At 45.7% G+C, this 11,307-nt stretch overlaps 1 protein-coding gene across 3 annotated transcripts in view; it reads left to right on the forward strand.

The window, feature by feature from the left end:
• ADAT1 (adenosine deaminase tRNA specific 1) overlaps positions 1–7,113 on the forward strand; it is a 40,873-nt gene extending 33,760 nt beyond the window's left edge. For all 3 annotated transcript variants that reach the window (XM_073605895.1, XM_073605897.1, XM_073605896.1), the window contains one exon: positions 6,541–7,113. In XM_073605895.1, coding sequence (XP_073461996.1) covers positions 6,541–6,673 — 133 coding nt within the window. In that variant the 3' untranslated portion in view covers positions 6,674–7,113. The remainder of the gene's footprint in view (positions 1–6,540) is intronic.
• The last annotated feature ends 4,194 nt before the right edge of the window (positions 7,114–11,307 follow it).

Below are 11,307 nucleotides of genomic sequence, written 5' to 3' on the forward strand. Positions count from 1 at the left end.
AGTCTTTTTTCGTTTAGCAGAAAATAAAAAACCCAGTGCTGATTAAATACCACCAAAAAAAGCTGTCTGTCTCAAAAAAATGATAAAAATATCATATGTGTACAGTGTTGTGTGACCGCGCAATTGTCATTCAAAGTGCGACGGCACTGAAAGCTGAAAATTGTCCTGGGCAGGAAGGAAGGGAGGGGGGTGCCCGGTAGGCAAGTGGTTAATTTGTGTCTCTTATATCTGCCCGGAGTTCAGCATTAATGGGAATGTCTTCCTGGTAATAAAGGTTCTTTGTACATATACAGTGAATCATATGGATGTGGTTATTCACTGTTACTGATGGGAACCCTCCAGCCTAGACACACAACGGCTCTCCTGTTCTCTGGCCAATGTGATTTAACTGTCCACTTCTAATCTCAAAGGGGGCAACAACTTGGCCGGCGGAGCTCCACGTCGTCCGTTCCACGCACTGGGTGGATCATAAAGATGTTTTATTTATTCTTTGTTTCAGTGGAATATAAAGGCTGGGAGCATTCGGTTGGCCTCATGTAACCTGTCATTATGTCACTTGCTGGCAGGAATCGGCCCACAGGGCCTGGAAACCATCTGCTGGACCCGCCTAACAGGCGTTGTGTCTGATATGTGAACAATTATCATAATACAAGACGAATCCGCCATTGTTTGATTTAGAGCCCCGATCACATCCGAGCGCTTTGGGTAACGCGTGGCGTTGCTGCACCGTTCATTTTGAATGGCACCCCAATGCACGAAGGCGACACGCAGCAGTGCCACCCAAAGTGTGTGGTGCGTTACAAAATTTGTGGCACATCACATTTTCAGGACATTAACCACTTGCTTACCGGGCACTTTTACCCCCTTCCTGCCCAGGCCAATTTTCAGCATTCAGCGCTGACACACTTTGAATTAAAATTGCACGGTCATGCAACGCTGTACCCATATGACATTTTTTTCACACAAAAAGAGCTTTCTTGCTGTGGTATTTACTCGCCACTGGGTTTTTCATTTTTTGCTAAATAAATGAAAAAAGATCAAAATTTTGAAAAAAATATAAGATTTTTCTCTTTCACTGAGGTGCGCTGATGAGGGTGCGCTGATGAGGCTGCACTGAGGTGCACTGATGAGGGTGCACTGATGAGGCTGCACTGATGGGTGCTGAGGAGGCTGCACTGATGGGCACTGATGAGGCTGCACTGATGGGCGCTGATGAGGCTGCACTGATGATGCAACACTGGTGGTCACTGATAAGGAGGGACTGATATGCAGCACTGGTAATCAGGACAGTGATGATCAGTGCAGATGTCCCCTTGCTGGTTACCGGTGTTCTATCGAATAGTGCCCTCCCGTCGAAAAATGCCTCAGCGGGGCTGGGCATGCGCAGTACGGAATGGCACTCCAGCTGATTTTCCGATCAGCTGTTGTGGCGGTGTGAAGACGCATGCGCAGATCGTAGGAGGCAGTATCCGACGATCTGCTGAGCGCCGAAGGAGAATGTAATTGTCAGATTCTTCCTCGCTATTGCGGGTGGGTTGTGGGTGTCTTGAAGGGCGGGTTTTGTGGGTGTTTTAACCCCGCCCCTTACAGCCAAAACACACCGTTTATCACACTGAACCCGCCGTGCCGTGGGAAAGAGGGAGGGGTGAAAAGAAGGGAGGAGGGAGCAGAGGGGGGGAGGGGGTCTGGGAAAGAGGGAGGGGTAAAAAGAAGGGAGGAGGGAGCAGAGGGGGGGAGGGGGTCTGGGAAAGAGGGAGGGGTAAAAAGAAGGGAGGAGGGAGCAGAGGGGGGGAGGGGGTCTGGGAAAGAGGGAGGGGTAAAAAGAAGGGAGGAGGGAGCAGAGGGGGGGAGGGGGTCTGGGAAAGAGGGAGGGGTGAAAAGAAGGGAGGAGGGAGCAGAGGGGGGGAGGGGGTCTGGGAAAAGAGGGAGGGGTAAAAAGAAGGGAGGAGGGAGCAGAGGGGGGGAGGGGGGTCTGGGAAAGAGGGAGGGGTGAAAGAAGGGAGGAAGTAGGAGGGGGGAGGGGTGAAAAGGAGGGAGCAGAGGGGGGAGGGGTGAAAAGGAGGGAGCAGAGGGGGGAGGGGGTCTGGGAAAGAGGGAGGGGTAAAAAGAAGGAAGGAGGGAGCAGAGGGGGGGGAGGGGGTCTGGGGAAGAGGGAGGGGTGAAAGGAAGGGGGGAAGGAGGAGGGGTGAAAAGGAGGGAGCAGAGGGGGGAGGGGGACTGGGAAAGAGAGAGGGGCGAAAAGAGGGGAGGAAGAGGGAATGGTGGGGGGGGGGGGGGGAGAATACTAACATAGGACTATCATGTAGGACAATCACAAGGTACCATGAGATGTTGAGCTGTATGCATCGACCTATTGCGACCAAACCTTGTCAATTTTTTTTGGGCAATTCTTGCTCTCATAGGTCAATTTATATAGTGGCAAGACGGCATTAACTGCAGCTATCCAGGTGTTAACCGTTGGTGGGGTAGGTTGGTGGGGTAGGTTGCTTCCACCTGAGAAGGATTTCTCTTCTAGTATAATACAAAGTATAAAAGGGAAATCATTTTACATGCCTGGTGGCCTCAATATCCTCCATGCTGCCAAACAGCGCCAAGGCCAGATCCTGCCCAAGGGACCAGGCTCCAAAGTCATTCAGAACTTCAATCACCTCCCAAAATGGACAACCATACCATATGAAAGAACGTACCAGGAGAGGACTGGCACCTTGAGGGGCGGGGGGCGTTGGCCTCTGAGTACATACTGGCCCATCTGATGGGGGGTGTAGTAAACTCTTTGTAGGAATTTTACTTGGATGAAGCCATCCTTGGCAGAAATCATTGTAGTAATATAGTTATCCAGAGTCCTCCTCAGTCCACCCCGGGATGTCGGCCTTCCATTGGTCAGGGAAGAAGTATGGACCAAAGCAAGGTACACACTCCATTTCTAATAAATCAACCCCAATATGTTGAAAGTGTTGGAGCTGGAGGCTGGGAACCTGAAGCTTTGCCCGGAATACACAGACATGGCGGAATTGACGTATGACGGGACCTGATGATTGGCTGTATACATCGCCATGGATCAGGATCGCCCATGTCGCTTGGTGTAAGAGGATTATCCTGGGCATCGGACGGTGACGGTGCCTCTCTAGGATGGAGCCTCGGGGACTCGTAAACGCTACTCCCCAGTGTTTGGCATCGTTCTATATAAAAAGAAGAAACGCTGAGCTGTGTGAAGTCATAGCCGGCGGCACGGCCAGGAAAAGCTGACTAATGTCTGCGAGGTCCGGTGTTGTGTTTACCCACAGAGGCCTTTTTATGAATGAACCGTCCTCTGGCAGAAGACGGGTTGGTGCTGCTCACTTCTCACCAGTTTGGGGCTCTCCTGTGTATTATCAGAGGGGGAGACATCGGGATTTTACTGTGTAGCTCGGCTTAAAGGGGAAACACATTTAAAAAAAAAAACACTCCTGTGAGCATTTATATGGCAGCATGTAATAGAAGAGATCTCCTTATCCTCGTCTTCATCCATGCAATGTTTACTTGCCCATCACTAAGTAGACTTTGGATATCAGTGGTTGTCAACTTATGAGCTAAAGGGGGGCCTCAAATGCCACCCCAGACATCACCAAAGGGCCGCACATAATATTCAGTTTACTGTATGTAATGCTGGAGAGGAGTGTCAGAGACTGCAGAGCTAATAGAGGAGATGAGGGTCAGAGAGTGAGGACAGGATACAATGTTGGTGAGGAGATGCTGCAGAAGACAATACGAAGGTGAGAAGATGCTACATGAGGCTAGAAGAGGTCAGTGCTAATCAATGTTCCCACTACAGACTGCTGAGGTTCGAGGGCCACACATCATATACCAGAGGGCCACAGGTTGGGTACTGAGGCTTATCTCTGAGAGGTGGTTTTAAACCCCCCCCCCCCCCCCGCCAATTTTCAGAGCTGTCACACTTTGAATGACAATTGCGCGGTCATGCAACGCTGTACACATATGAGATTTTTTATTATTTTTTCCCCCACAAATAGAACTTTCTTTTGGTGGTATTTTATCACCACTGGGGGGTTTTATTTTTTGCTAAAATTAGGAAAAACTTTTTTTCCCCCATAAACTGCATTCACACCTGAGCATATCGTTTGCAGGCAGCACTGATGTGGAGGCACTAATGGGCGGCACTGAAAGGCCTCACTGATGGACACAAATTGGTGTCACTGATGATCAGTACTGGTCTCCCCTGTAAGGAAATGCCGCTGATCGGCTCTCCACTCTGTGTGTGAGGCGAGGAGAGCCAGTTACTGGCACTTCCGTGTTTACTCGTGGTTGGACACATCCAATCACATTTGTAAAGAGCTGGGTCATCAGCTCTTTACTAAGATCGAGATCTCCCCTAACCCCCCCCCCCCTCTGGTGAGACTGGGCAACATTGGCCCAGAAAAAGAGTGGATCCCGCTCGCCATCATTTGTCTATATGGAAGGCAGGTAATACCTACTTTCCGCCCACCCTATAGCCCATGGATGGCTACCGCATGTGCCTCCAGTTCGGGGAGGATGTCCTACCATAGTGCACACATCAGGCCCACTCAGTGACCACTCTGTGCTTTGGACGCAGCTGACCATAGATGGGGGGGGGGGGGGGCAATCACAGCTGTCAGAATATAAACAGCCTTTGGTCATCGGCTCTCCATTCTTCACACAGTGTGTGAGGAAAGGAGAGTCGATCTGCGAGTACGGCATTTACACTGAGCATCAGTGCTGACCCATCAGTGAAAAAGAAAAATTACTTATTTGCAAAATTTTATACCAAACTAAGAAAAACTTTTTTTTTTGTTTCAAATTTTTTTGTTTATTTAGCAAAAAAAAATGCAAAACGCAGAGGTGATTAAATACCACCAAAAGAAATCTCTATTTGTGGGAGAAAAAAAAAAGGATATAAATTTCATATGGGTGCAGCGCTGCATGCCTGAGTGTCATTCAAAGTGACAGCGCTGAAAATGTGCCTGGACAGAAAGGGGGAGAAAGTGTGTCTGGTATTGAAGGGGTTAAAGATCTGAACTGTGGAAGTTCTGCCCCCCCCCAAAAAAGGCAAGAGATTAGTCACCAGTATTTTCTGTGGTCTCCCTGCAGCTAAATTTTTCCCTGTTAATGACTTACAATGCCTTGATCTGCACTGTGTGTGTGTGTGTGGGTGCGGCCATCTTGGTAGAGGCAGGGCTTTTCTTCCTTTTCTGTCAAAGCTGCAGTCCTTAGGACTGGTGGGGAAAGGTTCAAAAAGCAGCAGGAGAGGTGGAGGAAGCAAAGAATAAATGAAACAGAAGCAGGGAGATCCTTGCACTGCAGCTCCTCGGGTTACAGCTTCCAGCAAGGAGAACCGTGAGCAACACAAAAGTGAATTCACCAAATCTCCCTCCGAGTCTGATGAGAGTGGCAGTCAGAGGCCGCCATAGATTACTTTACACTAGACATGTGCAATTGGTTTAGTTCCGAATTCGTTTTTTATTCATTGAATTCATTCATTCGGAAATTTTCTAACTTCCAAAGTTGGGAAACTTGAAAATCCGAAAATAAGAATGAAAATGTGAAAATTCAAAAGAATGAAAAGCCGAAATAACTAATGGTAACTAATAAATTATAGGTATTGGAATTTCCTTTCAAATTTATTTGTTAGTGAATGTAACGAATACAGTTTTTTCCGAAGTTACGAATTATCCGAAATAAGGAATGCCGCATCTAAAAGAATGGAACGTAACGATCTAATTTGCATTCGTTAGGTTCACAAACAGCCAAATTTGAAAAAGGAAATTCCAACACCGATAAATTTAATAGTTGGTTATTATTAGTTAGTTATCTCAAATTTTATTGATTTTTTTTTTTTTTTTTCCGATTTTCGAATGATCCGATTTTCCGAAAATTTGGATTTTTGAATTTCCGAAAAAAGCAAAAAAAAAAAAAAACGAAAACAAAAAATGAACAAATTTTTTGTCAGTACACATGTCTACTTTACACTGCAGATGTACAGCTGCAATCTAAGACCCCTTTCACACCGAGCCGCCCATAGCGGCGGCGGTAAAACGCCGCTATTTTTAGCGGCGTTTTTACCGTCGGCTTTGCGGCGCATTTTGGCTGCTAGCGGGGCGCTTTTACCCCCCGCTAGCGGCCGAGAAAGGGTTAAGACCGCCCGCAATAGCGGCGGTATCACAGCGCTGCCCCATTGATTTCAGTGGGGAGCAGCGGTATACACACCGCTCCAAAGAAGCTGCTGGCAGAACTTTTCCTGACGTCCTGCCAGCGCACCGCTCCAGTGTGAAAGCCCTCGGGCTGTCACAATGGAGCAGCTGTCTGAGGGCGGATTGCAGGCGCTATTTTTAAAGCTATAGCGCCTGCAAAACGCCCTCGGTGTGAAAGGGGTCTTATTGTTCAGGAGGAATTCAAGGCTAGCTGTAAATATGTTTTCTTTTATCTTTTCTTTTATTTTTTTTATCTTCCCTATAAGACAGAAAAATCTCACTTTTTGAAGAAGAGCCTCACCTCTGTGCGTTTTTTTTTCTTTTTTCTCTGCAGGTCTCGGGAATTGAATACGTATCGGGATTATAAGGAAGCTGCCGTGTCTTACCACCAAGCCTGGAAGCAATTACGAGAACAGGCGTTTCCATCCTGGATCCAGACTCCTCGTGATTACCTGAACTTCAGCTGAGTGTTAGACACGCTCCGAGTACATCAGAGCGCTCCTGTCTGCTGCCCACAGCATGGAAAATTCTTCATCCAGATGCAACCAGCGTGTCGGAGAATTCATACAAATCTACCATACACAGTGTTTTCTACAACAAAGGAATTTTTAAAGTTTTTTTTTTTTCGTTTGTTTGGAACGGCTTTCAGTAAACAAAGATTTTAAATCGTCCAATCCAGATGTTTTATGATTTATCTAACGTTCCAATCTAGCCTTAGAAGCAATTGGATTCCTGACCATTTTTATAAGTTAAAGCATGAAAAAGTGTTTTTTTTAACCACTTCAGCCCCGGAAGATTTTACCCCCCTTCCTTGACCAGAGCACTTTTTGCGATTCGGCACTGCGTCGCTTTAACTGACAATTGCGCGGTCAGTCGTGCAACATTGCACCCAAACCAAATTGATGTCCTCCCCCCCCCCCCCCCCCCCCCAAAAATAGAGTTTTCTTTTGGTGGTATTTGATCGCCTCTGCGTTTTTTTTTTTTTTTTTTGCGCTATAAACAAAAAAAGAGCGACAATTTTGAAAAAAAAAAAAACGCAATACTTTTTGCTATAATAAATATCCCCCCAAAAAATGTAAAAAAAAATAATTTCATCAGTTTAGGTCAATACGTATTCTTCTACATATTTTTGGTAAAAAAAAAAAAAAAAAAAAAAAATCGCAATAAGCGTATATTGGTTGGTTTGCGCAAACGTTATAGCGTCTACAAAATGGGGAATAGATTTATGGCATTTTTATTATTATTTTTTTTTTTTTTTAATTAGTAATGGCGGCGATCTGCGATTTTTATCGGGATTGCGACATTATGGCGGACACTTTTGACGCTATTTTAGGACCATTGTCATTTATACAGCGATCAGTGTTATAAAAATGCACTGATTACTGTGTAAATGACACTGGCAGGGAAGGAGTTAACACTAGTTTACGTGTGTCCTAGGGAGTGATTCTAACTGTGGGGGGGGGGGGGGGGGGGATGGGCTACCACTCACATGACAACAATCACTGCTTCCGATGACAGGGAACACTGATCTCTGTCATGTCACTAGGCAGAACGGGGAAATGCCTTGTTTACATATGCATCTCCCCGTTCTGCGGCTCTGTGACACGATCGCCGGGAGACCGCGGGCACGGTCACTCTGTACGCGGCAGGTGTGCGTCCGCTAGCCCCGCCATTTAAAGGGGACGTACAGGTACGCCCATTTGCCCACCGCTGCCGTTGTGCCGACGTATAGCGGTCGGCAAGTGAATAGAGACCCTGGTGCTACAGCATAGGCTCCCATTGGACAATAGCAGTGTTAAGCTGGATACACACTATACAATCTTCTGTAGATTTTTTTTTTTCCCTTCAGATTTACCAAAACCATATAATATGAGGTCAAACCTTAAGCGTTTCAATTTGTATGTAATCAGGCCAGCCCCTTGTATTACATGGTTTTGGTCAAATCTAAAGGAAACCGGACAGCAGGAGTTTATGGGTCCTAGTTCTCTGCTACAGTAGTAGTAGTAGCAGCACCGTGCACAGAGAGGGGCGTGGCTTGGGAGGAGACAAGTTGAATCCAATCTGCTTACACACCATGACTGGACAGTCTGCTGGTGGGGCTTCCATGTTTGTTCTTTGTCAGGACGCACAGAGAGTCTTGCCTTGGAAGTGCCGCAGCTTCTGGCAGTCACAGAATGAGAGCATTTGGAAGTGCCGGGCGACACCAGTCATGGCCAATACCCTTTATTAAAAGTTGATCTTCACCCTCAAATTTGAACTTCCTTACTCCGCACCCCTCCAATGTTCGAGCAGCACTTTTTTTTTTTGTAATAGAAGCCCCTCCCCCACCCATGCGAGTGCCATGTAGTTTGCCCGCTTTGCCTCCTAGGATATGCACATCACTTATCCCAAGGGGCAAAATCCTCCTTTTTCGAGAGAGGGGGGAGGGGCACACAATGTCATTGGGTGAGCCACCAGCTGAACCCTGAAGAGCTGGCAGCTTCCTGATGACCTGAACCAAAGAACTGGAGGTGCCGCTCCCAATCCAGTGTTTTTTTTTTTTTTTTTTTGTGCATGCATCCTCTATATTTATTACTTGTATATGTATTTACTTTTTACTTCGTTTTTGGACAGATTGCTATTGCATATACCTACTATATATATATATACACACACACCATCTTTCTGCCAACATCCACCTGATGTCTATGGATTTCCCTTTATTGCAGCAGCAGCTGATGAATTTATTCTCCCCTGCATCGCTTCAAGAAATAGTGCATGCGGTGTTTGAGTAGCATTTTTTTTTTTTTTTTTTTTTTTGTGAATTGCAAAAAAAAAAAAAAAAAGCAGCAGATACCGTTTTATTAACTAAGCCCCCAGTCTATAGTCCAGCTGTCTAGTAGGGCTGCAGAATTCTAAGAAAAATGAGAATCACAATTTTTTTTTGCTTAGAATAAAGATCACGATTCTCGCGGCGTAACATCATCTTTCACATTATACAAAAATATTAGGCTAACTTTAATAAATTAAAAAAAAAAAAGTGCATTTGGAAGACCGCTGTGCAAATACAGTGTGACAAAAAATATTGCAACGACCACCATTTTATTCTCTAGGGTCTCTGCTAAAAAAAAGAATTATATATAGATCTATATATAGTTTGGGGGTTCTAAGTAATTTTCTAGCAAAAAAATAATGATTTAAACCAACAAGTGTCAGAAAAAGGTTTAGTCCTTTAGGTCAGTGGTCATCAACTCCAGTCCTCAGGTACCACTAACAGGCCAGGTTTTATGTATTACCTTGGGGGAGATGCAGACTAGAATACGGCAATCACTGAGCAGCAAATGAGATCACCTGTGATGTATTTCAGTTATCTTGCAAACCTGGCCTGTTAGTGGACCCTGAGGACAGGAGTTGATGACCACTGACTTTAGGTGAACTTCCCTCATTTACAGACCGAAGTTCGTTCCTTTTGATCTAAAGAACAAAATGTTACAATGATTATAGTTCCCTCATGTTGTGAAACTTTGCAGAATGCCTGTTTTTATTTTTTTTTTGACAGCTGTCCTTGAGCAGAGAGAACTCTGCATAGAAATCATTAAAATGCTTTAAGATCGTGAGGAGGGTAGAATCGCGATCTCGATTCTTAACGATTAATCGTGCAGCTCTACTGTCTGGGCAACAAAATCAGAACAAACACCCCCAATAATGTATTGATTTTTTTTTTTTTATTATTAGCAGGACTGTGTAAAGATGTATTAGTTACATACCAGAAATTACTGATATAATGATAGCTAGCACTAAGAGATGGAATTCTACAACTAAACCAGCAAAATGATACAAAACTTAAAGCCGAGCCGTCATTGGAGGAATAGAGCGGCTGCCATTGCTTAAAAAAATTGCCCGGCTATGAGACTAATGCTCTGGGATTTTCTGACTGACCACCCCGGGCAAGTTTGCAGATCAGGACGAGTCGGGCGCCCCCATTAGCATGCTTGTTTTGTGTCGCTCAAACTATTGAACCCATGGGGGAGGGTCTGCATAACTAATTTTCAGGAGTGGGTCAGCAATGGCAGCCTTCTTCTACTTCTCCCAGGACGGGTTTCTTTTAAAAAATAGAATGAATATGAATGCTACAAATGTGATTAATCAAAACTTCTTAAATAGGTTCTGCAGCAAAATAATTACAGTGAGGGGGAGGGAAGCCTGTGCAGAGATGCGAGTCTTGTCCCCACCCCCGAGGAGCTCCCTCACCTTTAAAGCAGCTTTTAGTTCACTTTCAATTAGGGATGCACCAATACTTTTTTTTTTCTTTAAATCGACAAATACGTTTGGTCAAGTATTCGCCGATACCGAGTACCGATAATTTGCATCCATAGAAAATGAATGGGTGCAAATCGCATGCGATTTGAATAGGAATGTGGTGCGATTCCTGTCCGAATCACATGTGGTTTCTCGTACACTTCCTGTATGAAGCCGGGCTGGTCATAGCGATTTTGTTCCCGGAGTTCACATAGGAGCGGAGCAGGAAAGGTCCCTGCATGACGGGTTCCTCCAGCTGTGGAAATCTGCGGCTCGGGCTCCTTCCTCTCCCATGGCTTTTGTTTCCCCGCATCTCCAGCCATCCACTGGACCCCCCCCCTCCCCCTCCCCCCAGGCCTGCTGCCAAAACCGCAGAGAAGCCGATTTACCGGTCCAAGGATTTGAAATCCCCCATGGCTTTCTCTCCTCGCATTGCTGATAGTACGGGCTAGGCGGCTTCCGATTGGTCAGTGTCATCCATATGACTGTGTGCTGACCAATTAGAATCCCTGTAGTCAAAAGAGAGAAAGCTGTGGGGGAGGGGGGGAGGGGCAGAATTTCAAATCCCCGGACCGGTGAAGTCACTTTGCAGCGCGATTTGTGCCCTCTTCATTTTGTATGGACGCAAATCGTATTGGTTTTGGGAACTTTTTCACGAACATTCGGCGTCGGCGCAGATACCGATATCAGGATCGGTACATCCATACTTTAAATAGTTCATCTGGGTCAAGTTAACCCAAAACAAATTAAAAGTGGAACTTCACTCTCCCAATCAGCATTGATTATTTTTAATCCTTACGCTGCTAACATTAGTAAATAGATA

The sequence above is a fragment of the Aquarana catesbeiana genome, linkage group LG11 (assembly GCF_042186555.1).
Source record: "Aquarana catesbeiana isolate 2022-GZ linkage group LG11, ASM4218655v1, whole genome shotgun sequence".
Classification (NCBI taxonomy): Eukaryota; Metazoa; Chordata; class Amphibia; order Anura; family Ranidae; genus Aquarana; species Aquarana catesbeiana.